A 27,042-nucleotide genomic window follows, 5' to 3' on the forward strand; every position below is an offset into this window, starting at 1 on the left:
ATATTGCTAGTTAATGACAAAGCTGATTAAAAAATCAGTTCTCATACTTCAGTATTCTTTTCACCCATAATACTCATTTTGCTGGAAACAACATAGTAAAATTGCTTCCCCTCACACACATACATAACCACTGAAAAACATTTTCCAATGCAAAATCTGGCTTTTACCTTTATCAAGTATATATATCTGAATCTGTTACTACTTAAATAGGTCTTCTAGGTTCTAAATGACATTTTTTAAAGTTTATTTAAGGGTAGCTCTGGCTTTTAAAAACTAAAATTAATTACTTAATACATAATGATGCTTAAAAATCAAACACGTGTTGAGGCATGTGGGGGCTCAGTTTGTTGAGCTTCCGACTTCGGTTCGGGTCATGATCTCACAGTTAGTGGGTTTGAGCCCCCGTAGGGCTCTGTGCGGACAGCTCAGATCCTGGAGCCTGCTTCGGATTCTGTGTCTCCCTCTTTCTCTCCCCTACCCCATTCACACTCTGTCTCTGTCTCTGTCTCTCAAAAATAAATAAACATTAAAAACAATTTTTTTAATCAAATACATGTTAGTAACAGATATGCCAATTGGTATTGCCTGTAAAATATATCATTAAACCCCCCAGTGGGATCTAAAACTATTTAAAGTCACATTAAATGAGCCTTTTCCTTTATGTAAATCTAGTTCAGAGACACTACAGCAATCTTAAACAAAAAGCAAAAGAGCCAACATCCTTCAGTTGTTTCAACCTGAGGTATCAGTTTTTTTACTCTTTTTTTCCCCATATCATACAGAAAAAGTATACTACAGAATTTATGCCCATAGTCTTATGTAAATCATTTATACAGCAAATTACAGTTTTTGCTCAAATACTTAAATAGTTGTATAGGGGAGATCTTAAATTGACTAAATTATTTCCTTTCTCATTCAACTATAAATTAAGTTCATATTTATTATTGAGATATTTAGCCAAGAGACATGAGACTACACTTTGCTCAACAAATAATTTCTCCTTCAAAACATTTCACATTCTATTCTCTTCTAAGATAAAAAAGACATATTTTCATAAATAAGCAATATAATTTAGAGCAAGAAACATTCAAGTATGAAGACCCTAAGAAATACACCACACAGAGATGATAATTTCTCACTACATCCTCTACCTCTACACTCCCATAGGGAACACAGCTTCACCCCACCACATTTAGTGACTCCAGCCTTATGACTTTTTTAACTCATTCTACAATACATTTCAATTCATACAGCTGACAAGGAACAAAAGTCAACAGTACAATTAATGTTTAGATTTCAGGGCTCACAGTACCGCCAATAAAAGAAAATAACCTACACAGGCAAATTAGTCATTAAATCACTTCTCCTTTCTTAGTCTATTATTATTAAGCATACAAAAACTATGAAAAGAACAGACAAAATCAACCAGAGAGGGCAGGGTTCTGACATTCAAGCATCCCTGTCTAACCATAACTAAATGCTGATGATAGCATTAGCTAAGACATTCTTTCAAATAAGATTAACATCAATAGTGATAGGTAGATAATGCCACACAATAAATATAAACAAACTTCCATTACTGAGTTGACATAGTCAAGTGTCACCTTGCTTAATGAAGTTACTTTATTTTTAAAATTCTGTATATTTAAAAATCCAAAAGAAAAGGCCTAAACGAGTTCCTCAGTAATTATAATTATAGGAGCTTTTAATATTGTTTTTGAAGATTAGGAAGTTAATTAGAGCAGCAATTCTCACCTGGGTGATTTCGCCCCCCAGCCTTCAAAACGTATTTGATAATCTCTGGAGACATATGATTGTCACAACTGGGGAAACAGGGTGTTATTGGCATCTACTGGGTAGAGGCCAGGGATGCTGTTAAACATACTACAAAGCACAGGACAGCCCCCCCACCCCCAAAGAATCATCTAATCCAATATATCAATAGTGACAAGGCTGAAAATCCTATTCTAGAGGTGGGTTTATGCATGTGTATGTGTATATTTGTTCCACCTCAAGAGTTTGACCTATAATGTACTTGCCACAAAATAACAGTCTAACAAGGACTTAATCATATATTTCATGTTGATTTCTGCGAAAATACCGTACATACAGCAGATACTTAATAAATGAACAAGGCAGCAAATATTATGTGTCGCTATTGCCAGTTTTTAACAGAAATCTGCAATGAGTGAATCCTAGTACTAAATTCCAAGTTTGGAAATACATCTCTCGTTAAGACCTTAAGGTTGTGGACCTAGATAAAGAAAGCCATTTGTAAACCCTACCAAACATCTTTTAAGGTTTATTTAATAATAGTGACAAAAGACACCCTAGTTTTGTGCCATCTAAGTGGTTACTACACACAGTTTAGGTGTAGCTACTATAGCAACATATAAATAAAAATTAGATGAGTAAACTCCTCCTAGCAAGTTTCCAACAAAAAAATATGCCCTACCTCTGGGCAACACTTAGTTACAGTCAGAGCCAAACACGGGCACTAAAAATATTCAGTGAATCAAACATTGTTTTAAGATGAAGCTACTGGTGGTAACAGTGTGACATCTTCCCAACAGAAGATATTAAAAAGATAAACATAAAGTTGAGACACCGTAATGGTAACTACAGAACACGTCAAAACGGTCCTCTCTCATCAGCTATTCCTAAGGGGATTTTCCATACCTGTCAAGGCAGCAAAGATGGCAGAGGAGTCCCAGCGCAGGTTTATCACATAGTTCCTATTTTAATTGGTACAGTAGTTCAGAAAAAAGTCTCTCCGAATACCATTTTCAAGTCCGGGCTGTACACTAGCACTTCTACGTGCGCAGGGTACTCCCTAAAAGCGCACAGACACTTACCTGGCAAGAAACTCCGACCAAGAAGCGGCTGTGCGAGATTGGAGTCTGGACGTGCGCTGTGGGGAGAATCAACTCAAAAGAGCAACCTGACCATTTGTTACTCACTTTCTGCGCCTTAAACATAGTGGTCCCCAACTCTCCACAAGTCACGGCTGGGATCCAGCCAGCCGGGCCGAAGCGGCTGCGGAGCAGCGGGAAGCAAAACCTCTGCCCTAGCTAGGGAGGGCCTGATGGGGACGCACTGGGAAAAGGAAGAGAATCTGAGCCGAGACTGTGCCAACAGGCCTGCGTAAAAGGGATGTCACCCACCTGCGCGACCTCTTCGCCATCCTTCAAGTACCGCATAGGCGCGGGCTGGGCGGGGACGCAGTTCAGCCTCCTCCAGCCTCAAGCGAATGTTCCTTGTCTCCGACCCTCCAGCCGCTTCCCTCGCTCCCTCTCCGAGGCGACCGAGAGTGGAACGCACGCCCCCGGCAGGGCAGGACGGAGGGACGGAGGGGCGGACCGCGACCCGCCCCCGGCCCGCAGCGCCACTCCTAGCCCCGGCCCGGCCCGGTCAGGGATGCCCCCAACATGTCAGCAGGCGCGCTCTCGCCCTCCCTCGACCCCTCCCGCCGCCTCTCAGCCTCCTAGCTGCGGTCCGAGCTCAGCTCCGCGGCTGGCGCCGACCCCCACCCTCACCCCGCAGCGAGCAGCTCTGCAGGGCTCGCAGCCTCCTGCAGGGTTTTGTCCGCACCGCCGAATCTCGCGCCCAGCCTCCCTCAAGAGCCGCCGTTTGAATCTGCGCACGCGGCCCCGAACCTCATTGGCTGTAGCGGCCGCACGCGGGGGGACGAGGGCGTGGTGGGGAGAGCGCGCGCGGCTGAGGGCGGGGCTGGGGAGCTGGAAGTCGGGACTGGAACTCGCGGGAGTCGGGGAAGGAGCTGGGAGTCAGGGGGTGGGGCCGCAGACCGGGCTCGCCGGTCCTGCTTTGACAGAACCCGGAGCGCGCCCAGCGCCGCACCGCGCGGGGCCTTCTGGGAAAGCGAGTTCCGGTGCTCTCAGAGGGGCGGGTCCGGAAGCTGCGGTAAGAGTCCAAACTTCCCGGAGTGTGCTGTCAGGGTCTCTGGGGGTTGGGTGGCCCCGCCTAGGCAAGTCCCCACAGCCTTCTCTCAGCCACAGTTCCTCCACTCCGAACTCCTCCGGGTGTATCCCGCCTCATTAGTTTGGAGGCGCGGTCTTCGGACTTGAGACAAATCTAACCATAAAATTTGCGCGGCCGTTATTGCTTAAGCAAAAATGTGAGCTATTTTTGTCCAGACATCATAGCTACTAGAGTAGCGAAGGCTGTGGCAGAAAACTGAATATCAAGAATAAGCAGGAGTGACAGGTGAAAAAGGTTTTAGCTGGAAAGATGCTTGGCACGGAAAAAGGAAATAATCCAGGTCTGCGTCTGGTCTTGGCAGTGCCTGCCCTTAGCTCGCTCTCCGGGAAGTAATTGATGCGCGATGAAGAAGCCCTGATCCAGGAGAATAATGCAGGAAGACAGGAGCGGACTGGGAGTTTTGCCCGGATAAATGAGTATGGTAGTCAACTGTGGAAAGTGACGGTCTTTCCAGGAGAGACGGAAGAGGGTAGAACTGCACCGAAGGAGCTTCAGCAGTTGTAACTATTCTAAAGGATTCAAGTATGAAAACTAGGAGCTGCTCGGTTCAAATAGTTCAAATAGCATTAAAGTAGATTACAGTAACCACTACAAATGGTAAAAGATCCAGATTTGCAAGGTACCATGCTCTACTGCATAGAGCACTAAACCACATGTTAATATTATAACAAACTTACATTTTGCTATTTTGAAATTTTACGCATCAATTTTTGCAAATCAGAGATGCAGGTGCAAATGTGAATTGAAGAGCGTGCATGCACTACTTTCAAAACTTAAAACGCCTTTTTATGTATTAGCTCCTTTTTCTCAAGGTACGGATTTGGGGAAGGTAAAACACCTTTTAAATCATTCCTTATTGTGTTGTTCTTTCACTTTTTTAAAAACTTAATTTAGAAAGTAATGTCATTTGAAAACAGTGTTCTCTGATTTACTCCTGAGTCATACATTACTCGGTTTATTTATATTCTAACAGGAAGCAGAATTTCTGTTATATTTTAGGTTTTTTATACAGAATACATTTTTAGAGTTTGATGGCAGGTATTTTAGATTTTGACAATAAACTAAATACCCATCATTTTAGAGACAGAGAAAAAGGTAATTCCTCAGAAAGATCAGATTGCAAATTCATTTAAATCACTTAGAGAAGGACAAAGTGTACAGTTAAAGTGGTTCACAGTCATTTGAATACATATACTCAAATGTAATTGAGAATTGGTTTGTTTTTTTTTTTTTTAGCGAAACATTTTAAAAGTGTTCTTCTTCAGGGGCGCCTGGGTGGCGCAGTCGGTTAGGCGTCCGACTTCAGCCAGTTCACGATCTCGCGGTCCGTGAGTTCGAGCCCCGCGTCGGGCTCTGGGCTGATGGCTCGGAGCCTGGAGCCTGCTTCTGATTCTGTGTCTCCCTCTCTCGCTGCCCCTTCCCCATTCATGCTCTGTCTCTCTCTGTCCCAAAAATAAATAAACGTTGAAAAAAAACCTTTAAAAAAAAAAAGTGTTCTTCTTCAGAGTATATAAGGAGTTTTCAAAACAATTAGGAGGGGGAAAAAGCAATGAAAAATGGGCAAAATATTAGAACAGACCCTTCACCAAAAAAGATATACGAAAGGGAAATACACCACTTGAAAAGATGCTTCACATCATTAATCATTAGAGAAATGCAAATTAAAACCTCAGTGAGATACTACCACGTAGCTAGAATGAGGGAGGGAAAGGACTGTGCAAGTGTTGGTGAAGGTGAAGATGCTGAAAATACAGCTTTCATGCATTGCTGGTAGAAATGCAAATGGAAAAGCCACTTTGGAAAACAAATGTTTACAGTGGCTTTATCTGTAATCACCAAAAACTGCAAACACTCAAAGGGATCTTCTCATTGTCACACTTCTCAATACCAAGAGTTGGTTTTGAATAGTCTGTTAAAGCTTCTCAAGTTGTTCCACTAAGATATAGGGAATTGTATACCAAGGGAAGATAGATTGGGAACAAGTGTTGGAAATTTCTTTGAAAACTATTTTATCTTTTAAAACTCATATAGGGGTGCCTGGGTGGCTCAGTCGGTTAAGCGTCCAACTCTTGATTTCCCCTCAGGTCATGATCTCATGGTGATGAGATTGAGCCCCACATCTGCTCCATGCTGGGCCTGGAGCCTGCTTAAGATTCTCCCTCTCCCTCTGCCTCCCTCTTTCTCTCAAAAAAAAAAAAAACAAAAAAAAAACAAAAAAAAAACAAAACCTCACATGAAGTTTTCTTTCTACTCCATGACAAATATATTCCTGTTTTCAATTATAAAAATGATTTTTCAAGCATGTACTAATTTACTTTCTTACTCCAAGTCTTTAAATACATTGCTAAATTGCTTCATTAATATTAAATCAGCAGTATTATGCACCATACTCATCCTTCCCATGGTTATACCAACTTCTTATCCTCCCACAAAGGCCAAATACTCCCAAGCTTTGCTTATGTTAGTTTGAAAAGTTTTTGCTAGCTTAATATACTGAGAGGCTATACTTTTAATAGAGTTGTATCTGTGATTCTCATAGAGTTTTGTCTGTTTTATTTATTGCTAGAGTCCCAGTCCCTAGAATAGTAATATGTTAATATGCTCAAATACAATCACTATACAATGAACAAAACAAAGGCAAATAATAAGCACATGGATAAATATAAAAAGTACAAATTAAGTTTGAAATACCATTTCATGAGTGCTAAGGTTGCAAAATATTTCTAAATCCTGCCAACTAAATTTGAGTAATTCCTTGATATTAGTACTGAAGCTGGTATAATCCTTTTGGAAAGCAATACTGAGCAAAAGCCATAAAGATGTGCATAGCCTATGACAGACATTTTATCTTAATATACTGTAATTCAATGTAAGCAAAAAAGTTGTCATTTAGTGCTTATAGTATTATATTACATTAAAACCCCACTTTGGAAGTTTTCACATTTGAGACCAATTTTTAAAAATTTGTCTAATGTTTATTTATTTTTGAGAGAGACAGACAGAGCATGAGCAAGGGAGGGGTAAAGAGAGAGGGAGACACAGAATCCAAAGCTTGCTCCAGGCTCTGAGCTGTCAGCACAGAGCCCTACACGGGGCTTGAACCTGCAAACTGTGAGATCATGACCTGAGCTGAAGTCAGACACTTAGCTGACTGAGCCACCCAAGTGCCCCAGATTTTAAGACTAGTTTGAATGGTTCATCATCAGAGAAGAACAATTATACAGCTAGTAGAAATAGTATAATATTAAGGCAATGCAATTAAATGACTATTACATTACTGGGCCCTTCTAGGTGTTGAGCATACATTCATCTTAGGCAATATTCACAACTTGTATAATTGTAACAATCCTTTGAGGTAGGTACTATTATTTTCATCCACTTTATAAATGGGAAAAATAGTGCACCAAAAGATTAACTTGTCCAAGGGCATATAATGGCAGAACCAAGATTGGAATTAGAAACCAAGCTTCCAGTCACTCTACTACCCTACTATCCATGAGCATTCCAACTATCAGTATAGTATATACTATAGACATAGTATAATGTAGAGCAAAGAGCTAGTAGCAGAACTGTATGATTAATATGTTATTCGTATACATAAGAACTCAGGGTATGTGTGTATGTGGGTATGTGTCTAACATTATAGAAAATGGTCTATGGACTACACACCACAAACTGTTTAACAGTGTATCACTTTAGAGAAAAGGATGAGATGGGAGCAGGATGGGCTTTAACTTTTTCATTTTATATGTAAAGTGAATGTACTTTTATATTATCTGACTTTTTAAAGCATAAACTCTTGTTTATTTTTTAATTTTAAAAAATGAGCTGCCAATAGAAGGAAATAGTGTAACTATGGTATATAAAACAACATTGATAATGCTAAGTAAGTATGCTTTGGCAGAAATGATGAAACAAAATATTATGTGCTCCATCTGAAAACAAAACTCAGATTCAGATATCTTGTAGGGACACCTGGGTGATTCAGTCAGTTAAGTGTTGGACTCTTGATTTCTGCTCAGGTCATGATCCCAGGGTTGTGGGATTGAGCCTTGCATTGGGCTGTGCACTGAACATGGAGCCTGCTTGAGATTCTCTCTCTCTCCCTTTGCCCCTCTCTCCTGTTCACATGCTCTCTCTCTAAAAAACAAAACAAAAAAACCCTACATCTTGAATATATAATTGTCTGCTCCAACCTCTCTCTCCCCACCACCAATATATTTTGGTAATCTGTACTTTACATTAAGGATGCTATTTCAAGTTTGATGGAAATTATAAGTAGAAATCATACTGTTATAAGCAGCTATGGAATTCTTAGTTTGGCTTTTAAAGGTAAAAAAAAAAAGTCGTTGATCTGCAAGAAAAAAAAAATTAAGAGAAAAAATGTTTTAAAGTGTCCTTATTTCAGGAGATGGGTAGGGGGGATGGATTAAATAGGTGATGGAGATTAAGGAGTGCATTTGTGATGAGCACCGGGTGTTGTATGAAGTGTTGAATCACCATATTGTATACCTGAAACTAATATTACACTCTATGTTAACTAACTGGAATTTAAACAAAAATTAAAAAAAAAATAAGTGTCCCTATTTCAAACCAATATCCTTTGCTCTACTGTTTTGTGGTAAATGGCCACCCAAAGATATCCGTGTCCTAATTCCCAGAACCTGTGAATATAATACCTTCATGGCAAAAGGGACTTTGCAGGTGTGATTAAAATAAGAGTCTTGACCTGGGGAATTCAGTTTGGATTATCCAGGTGGATCCAGTGTAATCACAAGGGTCCTTAAGAGTAGAAGAAGGAGGGACACCTGGGTGGCTCAGTCAGTTGAGCATCTGACTTCAGCTCAGGTGATGACTTCACAATTCGTGGCCCAGTGCCATATCCAGCTTTGTGCTGACAGCATGGAGCCTGCTTCAGATTCTTTGTCTCCCTCTCTCTCTGCCCCTCCCCTGCTTGCTCTCTCTCAAAAATAAACGTTAAAAAAAAAAAAAGGAAGAAAGAAGCAGGAGAAAGAGAGAGATTTGGAGATGTTATGTGTTAGCTTTGAAAATGGAGAACAGGGTCATGAACCAAGGAATGTAAGCAGCCTGTAGGAGCTATTAAATAAATCAAGGAAATGGATTCTCCTCTAGAGCCTCCAGAAAGGAACACAACCATGCTGACACCTTGATTTTAGCCCAGGCAGATTCTTGTGGAACTTCTGACTTCCAGAATTTTAGGATATTAAGTTTTTACTGTTTTAAGCCACTGAGTTTGTGGTAATTAGTTATAGCAACAATAGGAAACTACACCTCTGAAATTTTCAACATTTTTAGCCTGTGGTAATCAAAGTAGTGCTTTCTTTTCAAAAGGTAATCTTTCATGGCATTCAAATTTTAGCACTTATTTACAACAAGTGAGCCTAATAACTGAGGGTTCAAAATGAAGAATAGGAACTCCAAATTAAGAGTACTCAGAGCATTAAACAAGAGAAATAATTTACCAGATACCCCAAAATCCTTAAAGCAGGACTATTGCTTATCTATAGGAAACATGACATGTGCCAAGATACGAAGGTTATGTGCTTCTCCTCTTTAATTCTAAGCTTTCTACCTTTTTAATTTTATTAACTTCCACTTTATCAGGGACAATATCCTGTTTTTTCTTTTGTTTTTGTTTTTGTTTTTGTTTTCAGCTTCCCCTACTCTCCTGGCTTAGGACATCCAGGAACTCCCAAATGGAACAATGAATTTGGAAGATTTGGAGGGAATTTGTGGTTATTGAAGATCATTACTGGCATTTAGTGTGCCAGTTCTACTAACAGAAAACTCTTTTCATGTTTGAAACAGTTCTGCACAAGGAAGAATTATCCTGACTTCCATTCAACATTCAACCCACACTAAATGATAAACCTGATTATATTTAAGCCCAGAATCAACTGTTTTTACTTATAAACACAAGTACACACGTGTTTGGGTCTTTTTGCAGTTTTAAAATACACTGAATATTTCCAGAAGTACAACTACTATGTAAGCCAGAGGAAGGTTGTGTTTTATTTTGTTCAGACTTAATCAAGAGTTGTTTCTCCATTTTAGAAAATCACATCACTGAGGGTAACTCAGCTTAAGGGTTTAAGACAGAAATGGAGCCCACCAATATCTATGTTTCTAGCTATTTTCATAGCGATTCTACGTATGTATCAGCTGGATTTTATTATAAATCTCTTCTGTTTCTCCTCCGTATTATAGGGAGAACATTAAATTGATTTTTTAAAAACTTGTAAGTTATCTATGAATATCACTTTAGTAGGGTATAAGGAGTAGAGTATATGGTTATAAAAAGGGGACACAGGCTCTGGTAGTTTTGAAAATATTGATCTAAATCGATTCATTCATCCATCTGTCCCTCCCTCCCATAACCCGGTGTCTGCTATCTTCCCTTCTTCCCGTTCAGGCAAACTTCAAAGGTGTCTTGACGTGGCTATCCCATCAGTCTTCAGTCCTAGTGTAATCTAACCTTTACCACCATGCAGTGGAATTGTGTCTGTAAAAGTCACCAAACCCTGTTAAATCGAATGGACACTTGAAGAAAGAAATTCAATTTCATTTTACTTGAACTTACTATAGCATTTGACTTTATTACTTCCTTTTATTTGAAACTTTCACCCTTGTTTTCCGTGACCTCACCTCCATGATTTCCTTACCTCAGACTGTTTTGGAAGTCTCTCTTCTGCCAGCTCCTTAAATGTTGGCATTCTCCCAAATTGCATTTAGCTGTCTTCTCACTGTACACTCTCTTCCTAGACTAGAATTCACTCCCTTTCTACCAATCTGGAATTACTCCAGTATCCTATTCCAAATTAGTAGGACTACCATCCAGCCTCTCAACTCCTAACCTGAGAGTCTGGATTCACTTTTTACTGTCTCTGCAATATCCTCTCCTTGACATGCCCACAGCCAGTGGGTCAGTTCAGGCTTCCATCTCTCACCAATTATAGCAAGACTTTTTTTTTAATGTTTATTTATTTTTGAGGGAGAGAATGTGAGCTGGGAAGGGGCAGAGAGAGAGGGAGACAGAGGATCTGAAGCCAGCTCTGCACTTTAAGACCTCAGAGCCCAATTCAGGGCTCACATTCATGAGTCCCGAGATCATGACCTGAGTTGAAGTTGGACACTTAACCAACCCAGGCACCCCAATTACAGCAAGTCTTTGAACTGATCTCTCATCCTCTAGACTTGTCCAATTCACTGTATCCTCTCTACTTGGCCACCTGAGGGATTTTTTAAAACACAAATCTGTTAAAAAATTTTTTTCTAATGTTTATTTATTTTTGGGAAAGACAGAGACAGAGCATGAGCATGAGCAGGGGAGGGGCGGAGGGAGAGGGAGACACAGAATCCAAGCAGGCTCCAGGCTCTGAGCTGTCAGCACAGAGCCAGACTCAGGGCCAGAACCCACGAACCATGAGATCATGACCTGAGCCAAAGTTGGATACTTACAACTGAGCCACCCAGGTGCCCCTAAAACACAAATCTATTTAACTTCTAATATCTGCCTTGGGAAAGTTTCAGCTTCTAGCTGGAGTCTCAAAAAACCCTTCTCATTTTGATATTTGGGATCACCTTGCCTATTTTTGAACTATATTTACTTTTAAAGCAATTATGGCTACAAAACATATTTTGAATAACATTAGGACTTGGCAACATAACAGTAATAGTATAGCTCATAAAAGTTAGGAAGTAGCATGGGAGGAACTCACGATTTATGAGTTCGAGTTCTGCATAGGGTTCTGTGCTGATGGTGTGGAGCCTGCCTGAGATTCTCTCTCTCCCTCTCTCTCTCTCTCTGCCCCTCCCCCACTTTCTTTCTCCTCTCAAAATAAACTTTAAAAAAATAAAATAAAAATGAAATAAAATAAAACTGATGACTCAATAAGACTTAAGTATATTATATGAAGTTAGAAGATGACCTAAAAATGGCAAGGGAATTCATCTTTCATAATGGAGGAATCAAATACTGTCTAACGTTGATAAATCAAGAGATTAGACCTGTTATGGAGGTAACCACCAAAATAGAAATAGTTGATTTAGCAATTGAGATGAAGGAACTGGGTGTCTTTCTATCTAGTTTTGAATTTTTTTTAAGCCAAATACATTCATTGCTTTGAGAATAACTTTTTAAAAAGGAATACAATTAAGGCCCATTTCAATGAAAACTTTTATAGAATACTTTTTCAGCTATTGATTTAATTTCTCTAATTATTTCACTGTACCAAAAAATAAATTTAATAACATTGTAAAGTTTATTATACTAAAGACATAGCCAAATCACTTGCCATAAGATCACAAAATGAAATAGTCTTAATTTGAAAAGCAAGCTTGGGGGCACCTGGTGGCTAAGTTGGTTAAGCATCAGACTCTTGATTTTGGCCCAGGTCATGATTTCACGGTTTGTGAGTTCGAGCCCCGCGTCAGGCTCTTCCCTATCTGCCCCTTCCCCCAACTCTCTCTCTCTCCCTCAAGATAAATAAAAAAACACTTTTAAAAATCTTAAAAAAAAAAAAAGAAGAAATATTCCAAGTGCAACTTTTACATTGGTTACTAGTCACTTAGGCAGTCCTACTGCTACATGGACACAGAGGAAATGACAAATACCATGACAGGGCCATGAGAAGCTAGAGGAAGAAATGGAACTAATCTTCCTATAATCCTGGTAATGCTGGAGAAAAAAGCAAATAATTGAGGGTTTCTAGCTCCTAATTTGATTCTTTCTTTACTATTTTGCTAAAATTTTTGTTATACATCCATGCATCTTATTTATACTGGTCATATTCAGTAGCAAAGATACCTTTTAGTTTCAAAGGATAGGCTCATATTCTCAAGTTGGTTTTATGCACTGAATTTAGAATCTCATTCTGCTACAGTGTGTTTCCTTTTCCTTAGCAACCCTATTTGCACGAGCTTTCTCAAACTTTTTCGTCCCTATCCATTAAACTGGATCACCACCCTCTTACAGGAAGGATTTGGGGTCTAAAGGGTGGCAAACATAAACATCACACTTAATTTTGTTTGATTCACTGCCCTAAAAAATATTTTTGGTAATACTGAATCTTGCCAATTTGATTTTTAAACATCATATTAATTCTTTTGATCTCGAATGACATCACTTCTAAGGAATCCTTCTCTAAACCACTAGTAGGTCAGGTTAGTTCCTCCTGTAGTGTAACCCTCACCACCAAGGGATGCCCATGCTGACAAGTGAGCTTGTTTAAATGACTCCTTCACTAAAGATTATGATGGCAGGAAGTAAGTCTTTCTTACCATTTTATTATTTCTTATGTGTAGCAAAGTACCTGGCACATAATAGATTTCATAGAAATGTTTTCTAGGGGAAATGCAAGTAACCATGAGGGAACTGGACTTTCATCTAACCAATGATTCTCAAATTTACCCAGATCAATTATCTAAGAAATGTGGAAATCCTTCTCTAAAGCACCTCCCAATTTGGAGAAGGAAAATCCAAGAACTTGGGGTAGAGGATTGAGGTTCAGGAAGGGAAATTGTAGGAAATGAAATTAAAGCCAGGTGGTACACACATTGAAATAATTTCAAACCAGGTTGGCGTACCTGAAAACGAGCTAGATTTAACAATAGACGTTTTTATAGACCTATGTGACCACCAAATTTTACTTGGCCACCTATTAAGTCCAGGACCTTGGGTTAACTACCTAACCTACTTGAGTCTGTGTCCTGAAAGATGAAGACAATGGCGTTACCCAACCACAAAGAGTTGTTTTGAGGGTTTAACTAATTTTACATGTTGTGGTTCATCTATTGTCTGGATATAGGGAAATGGTCACTAAATGATAGTTATGAATGTGTTTATTGCTTGTCTCCATCATTGGGATGTAAGCTTCTACATGGGCTTTGTCTCATTTAGAATTGTTTCCCCAGTTCCTAGAACAGGAGCTTGGCTTTTGATCAGTGCTTAATAAACAGATTAAATGAATGAATGATTCAAGTATAATGTTGATTCCATAAATCAAATATAAAAATAAGTCATTATTTTACAGGTAGACCTCATACTATACGTGTTTCTTTCTATACATGGAACTGACAAACAGGAATAATCCCCCCAGATTCCCACACAGTTTGTTTTAGATGAAGATTTATGTGGTCTGACAAATGGACCAAAGACAGGTTTAGTTCCAACAAGGGAAGAGTACAGGTTTAAAAAAAAATTAATGTTTATTATTTTGAGAGCAAGAGAGAGGGAGAGAGAGAGAGAGAGAGAGAGAGAGAGAGAGAGAGAGAGAGAGAAAACAGGGGAGGGACAGAGAGAAGACACAGAATCTGAAGCAGGCTCCAGGCTCTGAGCTGTCAGCACAGAGCTGGATGCAGGGCTCAAACTCCCAGAACACGAGATCATGACCTTAGCTGAAGTCAGATGCTTAACTGACTCAGCCACCCATGTGCCCCAGGAAAGAGTACAGGTTTAAAGAACCTGTAAGTTTTTCATCTCAATATACCATATACAGTTTAGGAAATCAATTAAAGACTTACTTCATTTTTCTGTATACATTTTTAATGATTAGAAACAATCAACTATGCAGTCATAATTGCAGTTACTGGGGTCTGAAAAAGCCAGTCAATAAAAATAAAATCCATATTGAACTGTCATGAGTAGGATGTTTATCTCATTTTATTCACTGAAGTTTTTGAGAGCTTCAAACTATACGGTATGTGACCAGTGGGATGCATGTACAAGACCTCAAGTCCAAGTTTGGGACAAGTGTAGCCAGCCAAAGCATAAAGCAAAGCTAATTGTTTAGTTTACTTGGAGCCCACACCAATGTCACTTGTCCCATAAGCACTAGATCATCAGCAAGTGAGCCCATGATGACATGGTCAGCAGAACAAGAAGGTAACAACTGTAGAACCAAAAGATTATAGTAGAAATGGAGGCCTTGAGAGGCTCCATGACTTGCCTTAGGTCACAGAACAAGTTAGTGAGAAGCACAAGACTGTCAGTTCTCCAGATTTTCAGTATTGCATGTGGTCATAAAGCTCTTGCATAAATATTTGAACATACAAACCATTCAGTTTTTAGCCCATTAACCATATATCACAAATAAAGCAGGTTTTAACCTAACAAAACGAACTATTTAAATAATGTGTCCTGTATATGAGGATTTATCCCTTTTAAATGGCAACTGAACTCTACTGAATTACTGTGATATGTAAATAACAGTAATAGTAAACATTTGAGTGTTTACTTTATGTCAGGCACTATTCCAATCATCTGATAAGTATTAACTCTTTTAATCCTCACAACCACCCCAGGAGTAGATATCCTCATCATCCTCCTAGAGAGGAAAATGAAGCATAGAGGGATCATACCAAAAGCAGCATGCCCAGACTCAGTTCTAGAAGTCTAGTGTCTGAGACTCTGCTCTCACTAAGTTAAACAGGTCTAACAAATTGGATATTAAACATACATATTAAAACTTCAAAGTAAGTATGTCATGTTGATTGCTAAGCTATACAAATGTTACTATTTTCTTTATTTCCCTTCATTTCATTATGTCTAACCAGTATTTTTTAAAAAACAGCACAAAACTAAGTTCTGTCTTTATTGGAACATGTCTGTTTTGTCTTTAAATATTCAGTAAGCGTTCCATAACCCAATTATGTAAAATGCCTAAAGAAATTTTGCTCATTCTTTTCTAATTGAGTCCACTTCATTTCCATTGAGATCACATTAAGGGGGAAACTTCTGTCCCTATATGATGTCCCACTAAAAGTTTAGAAAAGACTTTATTATAGTAAGAATTCCTTTATAAAACTGAACTATATTTTCATGCATTATATTATTAAAGTATAATTCCAGGAAACTAAAGAATAAAAAATTATTTTAAAAAGCTACTGTGGAGAAGTCGAGGGGAAAATCAGTATGTATTAACTTATAGTTTTATTAATATAAAAGAAAACTTCAAATACTGTACAGTGTGAGGTGTGCTATAGAACACTATATAGTTATAATACACTATTACCAATTATTTATTACTCAAATGTAATATATACAGCAACCACAAAATCAGAAAATAATGGGTAACAGCCAGTGCCTTAGGGATGATAGAACATTTATACTATTTAATTGAGCAATTAAAGCACTAGCTATGTGATTTTTCTAAATATTTACATTACCACTTATTTTTACATATTCTAAAGAGTATTTCTCTCCAAAAAGTAGACTCTCCAGCTCTTGGCACTAATTCTTAAAGTCAAATAAACCTGAAATATTGATAACCTTTTCACTCCTTTATTGCCCTATCATAGGCATAAAAGGCTCAGGGACTTGTGCATTCTAAAGAAAAATATGCAATACCTTCAAATTTTAAATACTAAGTAATTGATACTCACAAGCAGATAATATCAACTAAAACTTTTTTTTTTACTAATTTTCCTTTTCTTTTACAAGAGAATAATCATTGTATTAATATTATACTACAAAAGCATGTAGACTCCATAATTTAAAAAATTAAATGTCAGATATACAAGTAATGGCATTTTCTCCAATAATTCACAATTTTTTACAATTTCTGCTATTTTGGAACAAACGTTAAAATTCCCACAATTTAATTATCATTAAATATGAATTGAAACACAGTATCTCAAAGAATTATTAAGAATGGCAGAACTTACAGTTAACTATAAATCTTACAATAGCTCCGCTTTGTTATTTTATTTCTTAAGTAAACATTCTACTGTGGTATGTTTTCAAGTGAATAGTTCTCTTTTGCAAATTAATTTCTTATATTGTGAAGAGCCTTGAGAATGTACAATTTTGTTATATAATCTTGAACTGTAGGATATATCTACTCAACTTATGTAGAGTATGTATCTCACTACTGCTATGATAAAGGTCATTTTAAATTCGTATCAAATGCAGCTTAATTCAATTTTGCAAAGGCTTCTAGGAAAATCTTAATATGGAGATCTTGTTTTGGGAACCATGAAACTCTCAATATCTACTCTGCAGTATTTTAAGTGTGGGCCAACTGAAATTCCTATTGAAAAATGAAGACAAAATTGTACTGATATTCTGAAATAAACACAGTATTAGATATTGTCACTATATTGATCAAAGCATAATTAATGACAGAAGTTACGAGTTTACTTCATAGCTAAAGATTAGTAATTAGCGAGTTCTAAATTTTTAAGAAAATGTTCACTAGCAGTCAGTATTAGTAGGCAGCTCCATAAAGTAATAGTTATAATTGTGCATTTAGTAGCTAACATGTGATGTCAGTACAATTCTCAAAAACCTGTCATTAGTAATATATGAATTGCTAGCAAGTGATCTTCCCTGAGGTAAGAGACCATACACAAAAGTCTGCTCATTTCAAATCAAGTTAGATACTTAAAAAGAATGGCAATAGGGACCTGTGGCTGGGATTCACAGATGCATTTCAGATTGATGTCTTAATTGCAAGCAGTAGGCTTGATTGTGAAAACCAAACTAAAAATCATCAGAAGATATAAAGCAAATTTCACAGTCAATAGCATTTGCTAAATTTCTCTCAGGTCTTCATTCTAACATTTTCCAATAGAATACTTGAAACATAGTGAAAGGGGAAACTTAGGCTTACTTTTTAACCAGTTCCTGAGTAAACATTCTCTTGGAGTTCATTATATTCTAGCTTATAATATATGGCAGTGTCTTGTTTTCTTCAATTTCAACCAGTTTGTCATTACCACTATTCTAAACATACACCATCTTCAACTCTACTTGGACTTTTGGTCATCATTTCAAACTTGGTATGACTACTTATAAAATGTATTACTGAAGAGAAAAATTTACAATTTTACTTTAAGTTTCAGTGAAACATCGCAAATAGAATTTAATTATAAGATTGAGTTATGGTTATGTTACATCTAGGGCTAAAAAAAATATTTTAATGATTTATGATCTCTAGCTTGAACTCAAAGTTGTGGTGACCACAAATGGCAGTACTAAAAAATAAGAAGTCTGTGGTCATGTATTTGATTATGATAACCATATGGAAGGACAAAGGATGAAAATTAAGCACTTAAATTCTTTCTGAAACTTGTGAAGATGATACCTGGCCCACTTCTCAAAACCTGCTAGTTACTCCACCCAAATTTCAACAAATTTAAAATAATTTCAGAAAATCTGACCACTCTCAAAATCAAGCCTTTTATTCTTTATCAAGGGAGAACCCAAACTATTATAATATTCATACCTAACTGGCTTCTAAATAGCATTGCTGTGGCAAGAGAAATTAATAGTGTTATCAGAGTTTAAAGCCCTTCTTCTAATGTTCACAGGTGCATTCTAATTTGACTAAATGCAAATATTTAATATAATAGGAAGATAAAATTTATTCCTGACACTTTTACTTTATGCTATGAGAGTGTATTTCTCAGTTATTAACTAAACATGCCAAGCCACAGGTGAAGAAAATATTTGTTAAAGAAAAGGTGATTATATCATTTACCTGGAAGCAGTGCATCTGCTTGCTAAACAGTTTTCCTGTATTTAAACTAATAAGAAAAAGCCAGTTTCAGTGGGTGAAAGAGCCCAAAAATAATTATAGTGGTTAGTGGTAGTTCTAATTTCTAGTTTTATACCCAGAAGCCACCTATACTAACTAAATAATTATTTGGTAGCTGCAGTTCTTTATGCAAAACGAGTGCACAATATAAAAGTCCTAAATTTTCCTGCTAGGTATTAAGATAATTGAAACTAAATTTAGAAGAAAAGAGATAAAATATGGTTTAAAATGTGATGTGATAAAACCCAAATATATATCTTGCTCAGATATCACTTGCAAAATGTCTAGATTCTCCATTCTTTCCTGATTCAAAATGGAGTAGTTCATTTAGTAAGTGGATTAAGTCAGAAATACTTTCATAGAAAGAAATCTAAAACCTCCCTTCTTTGGAAACACAAGTCAAAGTACTGTATATATATTCCTTAATAAATCAACAGGTTGAAATTTTGAAACACCTGATAATATTACTTTCTGATGAACATTTTCTTAGACTGAAAACACAGTTCTGTATCTGTTACATGTGCAAACAGAGACAGCCAGGCTTTGAATGCTCTAGATAAGAGATTGTATTAACATACATTTTGTCTTTCATCCATTCAAATTCAACTTAATTTCAGTGAACAAAGGAAAAAGATGGATTGAAATGTACATTTCAGAATACAGCTTTGCAGAATAGGATAAAATAGTGCAATACCAATCTCAGGATAAACATTCTTTGTCTTTAAGGTATAATAAGCATGAAAGCTGCTTCTTGAGGAAACTGGCACTAAAGATTTGATGAATACACTATTTAAGCAAATGCCCAGTTGATCAGGGTATGATGCAGTAAAATTTGCATCCAAATCCAAGTGAAGCCAACAAATAAAGAAAATTTTATGGATGCTAAGGGAAAAAAGGAAACATTTTTGGTTCAAAGGGGCTCAAAGACATTTAGCATATACAAGCTTTAAATACCATTGATCAAAATTGTAGAACAATGTAACTCATTCATAAAGATAAATTCTTATATATAAATTCTCTGTGAATCTGACAAACTCTGAAAATTAGAGATTAACTACTGCTACCATTATTTTCATATTTTCTACCACACTTTGAAATCAACTTTTCTGCAAGATTAAAGAAAAAAATTCAGTGGTACTTGACCAGGCCAGGATTAAAAAAATAATGGTAACATATTATCAACAACAGAGCACACAATTGGCTGTGTTGGCTCAGACAGCAACATTACTGAATCACATTGACTTTATCATTCTAGAATAGATATTTTCCCCCTAGCCTTGCTTAAATCAGCAAAATGTTATATCATTACACTCTATTCTCAAGGTATTTTTCACCAAGAATACATATCTCTATGAATGTGTTTATGCTCACGGAAATGTCAGGATCCCAGTATCTAATAAATCTTTCTATGAATTTTAAGATACAATTTAGTTCAGATAACCTTCAAATTTACATAAATCTTTTGACACTCTAATAAATATGTGGAATGGTTATCTTGATGACATCAACATTAGCAAAATCTCATTTCCCCCTAGTTCTATCCTTTTCAGAAACCAAACATTAGCAAGAGAATTTTCATGTTTGAAACATTAAGACTTCCATGGAATTAAAGTTACAAAAACTTCCAATGAACCACATGTATGGAAGAAACTCATCTCAGCAGATCTAATAACTAATTTATAGGAATTCAGAGCCAGCCTGGGCAGCAGTATATTAAAAGCTATTGCCAATCACACACTTGCTGTCATGCACTGAATAACAAGATATAATCTTTGAATTATATACGTACAAGATTTTTTATGACTAATTGAGTTATGTGGCCCAGCCAACAAATGTTACATATTCACAATAAACATTCTGCCTTTATTATTAGCCTCTAAATAAATCAAGAGTGATCCATTGGCTCAGTTGTGTTTGTCATTTCAGCATCTTGGCTATCCATCTCTTCAGGCTCCTCCACTGAATTTCCCTTTTGTGCTTTTGACCTTGTGGCAAATGCTGCTCCCAGTGCCTCTGCCACACAGCTATCAGTTGTTTCTATATTCAAATTTTCAGTGCCACCAGTTAAGGAAAAAGATTCAGGTAAGCCAGTCTGAAGACTCCCAGACTTCACAGAAGAACTCACAACTTCTGCTTTCCTTTGAGGAAGATCAGATGGTGGCTGCTCTGTACTTTGATCCCGCAAGTGCTTGTCCATTGAAGCCTGGATAGAAGAAACCATTTCCTGCAATTTTTTTCGCTGGGCCTCAACCAAATCAGGATCAAGCTGCCTGCTGTCTCTCATTGTAACTACTCCAGGAGCTATTCGAATAAGCTCACTATTACTAGGAGCAGCTGTGAATACAGAAGGCTCTATTTTAATGGAACTAGTACTAAAGTCTGTCCCTGTGTTATGCTTCCGTACAACTGGGGCTTCCCTAGCTCTTGAATCAAGGTGTGGGTTACTGGATGCAGTTCCTAGAGAATGCCCTTTTCCCTGAAAGGCAGTTACGTTATGAAGCTGCTCAGATTTCTTTTTCACTACTCCACCACTACCTAGTTTTAATAGCCCATGTGAGGGACTGGATTCTCTACTTCTTGTAGTAGCCTCTGCTCGAACCTGACTTACAGCCTCTTTAACTAAATCTTCAACATCAGGACCGATGGGGAAATGTCCTGCAGCATCCACACACAACTCCAGTCTATCTTCAGAAGCATTATAGACAAAGGTTTTGCCAGGCAGATGTGGAAAAGTACAATGCTTGCCATCAGCCATACCTAAAGAAGGGGGGAAAAAGGTGTTTAACATATTAAAATCTTACTTAAAAAGTGTAGTAAAGACCATTATAGTTGAAATAGTGAATTTGCAACAATAATAGCCAGATCAGTTTTGAAAAACAAAACTAATTTAAAAATAACTCATTATATTTATTAATAGAATTTGACACTACTAAACAAAAAGAAATATAACAGACCTTACTGTAGTTCCCCAGGGGACTTTTTTTTTTCTTTTTTTAAAGACCATCATTAACCTATTACAAAGTTAGGAAAAGGGCTTGCAACAAACAACTGAGTTATGGGAAAATACTAGCAAAATTAGTAAAACAACTGCTTACAGTAAAGCAGTTAGAAAATATATTTTTATTTACTAAAACTCAAATTTAAAACTCAGCAAAAATACTTATAAGGGCAAAGTGTTGCACAAATAAGCTGCACATTGTGAATTACAATTAAAAAATCATAAGTAATTCTACTGAATTACAGAATACCAGAATAAAAGTAGTTTTCTCAGCATACCTTAGGTACATACTTTTCACAAATATAAAAAAATATGTACTTTCAAAATAAGATATCCCCTAGTTAAAGTAGTAATTATGAGAGCACATTCAGGAAAGCTAAAAAAGAGCTAAAAGATCTTAATTCAATTCCTTTAAAAAAGGAATTATATTTCAGTTACTTCTCTTATTCTTCTCTGGTAAGTCACAATCACCAAAATAAGCCTGACTTATAGATGCTCCTGCGATTTACTTCTGATCGTCAACTAATACAGCAACAGAAGAACTTGAAAGCAGCTTCTCTTTCTTTTCTAGTTGAGGGTCTTGACCTCACTATATGGCATTCCAAAACTGTATATTCTTTCCAGCATACATGTAAGAAATATGTGTGTGTTTTAAACTATCCAATATTCCTACATTTTAAATTTGTTACTCAGAGTATACTCCAAGTATACAAAAATAGGGGTATAAAACCAAAGATTTTCCATGTTAGCAACAACAAAAGAAAGATGAAGTATAGAACTCTCAACAACATGTGATGAAAATGGTATGTTTATGGCAAAATATAAAGGCAAAAGCAAACTAGTTTAAAATGAATGAAACTATTAGTAAGCGCTGTAGAAACACAGAGGTGTAGGGTAAATGAATTCAAGAATGCTTAGTGGGCATTTAGGTAGTCTCCAGTTTTGTAGGTTGTTAAGAATAGTTCTTCCTGGGGCGCCTGGGTGGCTCAGTCGGTTGAGCGTCCGACTTCGGCTCAGGTCATGATCTCACAGTCTGTGAGTTTGAGCCCAGCGTCAGGCTCTGTGTGCTGACAGCTCGGAGCCTAGAGCTGCTTCGGATTCTGTGTCTCCCTCTCTCTCTGCCCCTCCCCAGCTCATGCTCTCTCTCTCTCTCTCTGTCAAAAATCAATAAACATTAAAAAAAAAAAAGTTGTGGGGCGCCTGGGTGGCGCAGTCGGTTAAGCGTCCGACTTCAGCCAGGTCATGATCTCGCGGTCCGGGAGTTCGAGGCCCGCGTCAGGCTCTGGGCTGATGGCTCAGAGCCTGGAGCCTGTTTCCGATTCTGTGTCTCCCTCTCTCTCTGCCCCTCCTCCGTTCATGCTCTGTCTCTCTCTGTCCCAAAAATAAATAAACGTTGAAAAAATAAAAATTAAAAATAAATAAATAAAAAATAAAAAAAAAAGTTGTTTTAAAAAAATATATAGTTCTTCCTCCCTCCACTGAAAAAAAGCTACAGAGTGGTTCTAATGTATCTCACTGAATATTCCAAATAACCAAAGAAAAGAACGAAACTGCAAATGAATAAATAACATATAGTAATTTTAAACACTCATTTCAGCAGAAGTATCCATTAATACAAATCCAACTCGAATTTCCTCTTGACAGAACATTTTTGGCAGAGATAACTGACAAAAAGAAACAAAGTTTAAAATCAGAGATGTGGTCTAAAAAGTGCCTTTCAGGCCACAACCCTGGAGTCAGTTTATTACCAATCCCCTCCCTCAAAGATCTGTAAAACTTGGCATGAGAAACAAAGGTAGCAGAGAAGAGAATTTTGAATGGTTAAGTCCAGGGATGACCCTAGGCAAAACTTTTCAAACATTCATTTCAGTAGATAACATCTATTGAGTCTCACTATGTGCCAGGAACTAAAACAGACCCTGAAGATTCAAATAAAATGTAATTCTTAGGAGACAGATACAAACAGATCATTATAATACAATCAGGTAAATATATGACAGGCATACTACTCATTTCACTGATTTGAGGATTAAATGAAAAAACATGTAAAGCATATACCACAGACTGCCTAATATTAATCAGTCAGTCAAAGTTTTAATTCCTCTGTTAGATCGAAAAAGGTTTTGTAATTGTTTCCAGGCTGCTATTGTGATGCTTTTCCTTGACCCTCCCTGGAAAGAATCATAGTCCCACACATGTTCATCACAGTATTTTTTATAACAAAATACCAGAAACAATCTAAATAAGCTTTCAACAAGAAGAGAATGGCTAAGAAAATTATGGTCTATCTCCCTAATGGAAGTAATATCCAGCTATTAATAACTGACATAAATAAGAAACCTATGATGTTTCATATATATAGTTAAATGTGCATGAATAGCAGGAAACAAATCTAAGTACTATAATTACAATCTGGCCAAAACATATATGTATAAGATAAATATTTAAAAATTATAGGTGATGTTTCCCATTTCTATATTTTCTAAACCTTTATATTATTAAAAAAATTTAAATTGTATTAAAAAATCACTGCAAATATGTTAAGGGTTGTGACCCCTTTAAGCATAATTATTTACATTTTATATAACTTATATAGTCCTTTGAATTTTAAGAATCAAAGTGTATTAAAGTTCCTATATCACGTATCAACAATTCCATCACACTGGATACACCAAAAAATGTGTATACTAATGTTTATAGCTACATTCTTCCTTATATCAAAAAACCCAAAATGCATCAGAACAGTAGATGAATAATATTAAAATGATACAATAGAATACTATGTGGCAGTGAACATGAATGTAGTTGAATCCATCAACATGAACGAATCTGAAAAAGTGTTGCATAAAAGAAGCAAATCACAGAGAATGTATACAGCACAATTTTCAATGTCCATTTTCACAAAGTTCAAACACATTATAAAGATACCTGTACAAGTTTTAAAACTAAATTTTTCATTCATGTCTGCATTTATCTCTATATAAAGACCTGCATGGAAAATTACTATACTTTAAGCAAATTAACTTTAATTTTTTTTTAATTCATTTATTTTGAGAGAGGGAGAAAGAGAGAGAGGGAGGGGCTGAGAGAGGCAGAGAAGAATCCCAAGTAGTCTCCTCACTGTCAGCATGGAGCCCAATGGAGAGTTCAAACCCACGAACCGTGAGATCATGACCTGAACTTAAACCAAGAGTCAGATGTTCAACCGACTGAGCCATCCAGGCACCCCTTAAACAAATTAATTTTAAAATATCTATCCAAATATAAAGACTAGGAACATTAACAGTCTGGTTAATTAAATTGGGAAATATTCCTGTTCAAATGTAGATATAACCACCTATTTGTTAGAGTGAATTGGAAAAAAGTAAGAGAAGTATGTTCCAATTTTTGGAGGATATGGTTGTAAATTTTGGGGTGAGGAGGGCTTGATATACTTTGATTCTTTGACCACCAGATAATAACAATGATTTGCCACATAAATCTGTCCTAAAAAAAAGGAGAGATCAGGGGCACCTAGCTGGCTTGGTTGGAGGAGCATGCGACTCTTGATCTCAGGATCGTGAGTTCAAACCACACGTGGGGTGTAGAGATAACTTAAAAATAAGTTAATTTAAAAAAAAAAGAGGTAAAACTTTGCCACAAATATTAGAATTGTATTTTGAACAGTAAAATAATTTTCTGACAATGACCCATTTCAAATGGCTGTTGTAGTCAAAAGAATTTTAATTATTCTGCAAATGCCAGCTGAAATTCTAATAATAATAACAAACATTAGCTAATTATTTATTAGGTGCCAGGCCCTTTGCTAACTGTTTCATGTGCAGGATCTCATTTGATCCTAACAATCTCTAGATTATAATATCCACTTACAAATGAAGAAACTGAGACTTAGAAGTCACACAGGTAGGGGCACCTGGGTGGCTCGGCAGGTTAAGTTTCAGACTCTTGATTTCAGCTCCGATCATGATCTCACGGTTTGTGAGTTCCAGCCCTATGCACTGATAGCGTGAAGCCTGCTTGGGATTCTCTCTCTCTCTCTCTCTCTCTCTCTCTCTCTCTCTCTCTCTCTCTCCCTCCCTCCCTCCCTCCCTCCCTCCCTCCCTGTCTCTCTTAATAAATAAAGTTAAGAAAAAAAATTTAAAAAAACTTTTTAAAAATAGTAGTAATGGGAGTAAATGGTAGAACCAAAATTTGCTATCAGATGTTCTTACTTCAGAGCTCTAAACTACTTCCTAACAAGGATAAGTAACACCGGTAACATTTAAAAACCTATAATGGCTCTATTGAGAAATAATTCACATACAATTCACCCGTTGTAAGTGTACAAATGAATGGTTTTTTGTATATTCACAGAGTTGTGCAACTGTTACCACAATCACTTTTAGAACATTTTCATCACACTAAAAAGAAACCCAAACCCATTAGCAATCATTCTCATTTTCTCCCCTTTCCCTAACTCCCAGCCCTAGGCAACACTGATTTCTGTCTCTCTAGGTGTGCCTATTCTTGACATTTCATATAAATGGAATAATAGAATGTGTGGTCTACTGTGACTGGCTTGTTTCCTGTAACATAATATTCTCAAGGTTCATCCATGATATAGTACATACCAATACTTCATTCCTTTTTATTTCTAAATAATATTCCATTGTATGAATATACTAAATCTCACTTATCCATTCATCAGTTGATGGAAATACTGGGTTGTTTCCACTTTTGACAGTTATGAATAGTGTTATTATGACCATCTGTGTACAAGTTTTGTGTGGACAAGTTTCATTTCTCTTGGTTATACACCTAAGAGTAGAATTGCTGGGTTGTAACCATGTTAAATCTTTTGAGGAACTGTCAGACTGTTTTCCCAACTCACTGTACCATTTTACATTCCTACCAGCAGTACGAGGGTTCCAGTTTCTCTACATCTCCTTGCCAATAGTTCTTGTTATCTGCCTCTTTAATTATAGCCATACTAGTGAGTGTGAAGTACTACCTCGTTGTGGTTTTGATTTGCATTTCTCTGGTTAATGATGCTGAGCATCCGAACATCAGTTCATGTACTTACTGGCTGTTTATATATTTTCTTTGGAGAAACATCTATTCAGATTTTGCCCATCTTTTAATTGAGTTAGTTGCCTTTTTACTGATGAGTTCTTTATATTCTAGATGCAAATCTATTATCAGGTACATAATTTGCAAAAATTTTCTCCCATTCTGTGGGCTGTCTTTTCACTTTCTTGATGGTGTCCTTTGTAGCACAAAAGTTTGTTTTTTTTTTTAACGTTTATTTATTTTTGCGACAGAGAGAGACAGAGCATGAACAGGGGAGGGTCAGAAAGAGAGGGAGACACAGAATCTGAAACAAGCTCCAGGCTCTGAGCAGTCAGCACAGAGCCCGACGCGGGGCTCGAACTCACATACCGCGAGATCGTGACCTGAGCCGAAGTCGGACGCTTAACCGACTGAGCCACCCAGGCGCCCCCAAAAGTT

At 37.1% G+C, this 27,042-nt stretch overlaps 2 protein-coding genes across 2 annotated transcripts in view; both read right to left on the minus strand.

Annotated features, from left to right (window-relative positions):
* The window catches only part of MYBL1 (MYB proto-oncogene like 1), a 44,973-nt gene extending 41,338 nt beyond the window's left edge, over positions 1 to 3,635 (minus strand). Inside the window, 1 exon segment of the mRNA XM_043602211.1 lies at positions 3,165 to 3,635. Within this exon segment, the coding sequence (XP_043458146.1) occupies positions 3,165 to 3,184 (20 nt within the window). The 5' untranslated portion in view covers positions 3,185 to 3,635.
* A 10,906-nt stretch (positions 3,636 to 14,541) lies between these two features.
* VCPIP1 (valosin containing protein interacting protein 1) overlaps positions 14,542 to 27,042 on the minus strand; it is a 30,375-nt gene continuing 17,874 nt past the window's right edge. Inside the window, exon 3 of the mRNA XM_043602212.1 lies at positions 14,542 to 21,314. Within this exon, the coding sequence (XP_043458147.1) occupies positions 20,443 to 21,314 (872 nt within the window). The 3' untranslated portion in view covers positions 14,542 to 20,442. The remainder of the gene's footprint in view (positions 21,315 to 27,042) is intronic.

Source organism: Prionailurus bengalensis, chromosome F2 (assembly GCF_016509475.1).
Source record: "Prionailurus bengalensis isolate Pbe53 chromosome F2, Fcat_Pben_1.1_paternal_pri, whole genome shotgun sequence".
Taxonomy (NCBI): Eukaryota; Metazoa; Chordata; class Mammalia; order Carnivora; family Felidae; genus Prionailurus; species Prionailurus bengalensis.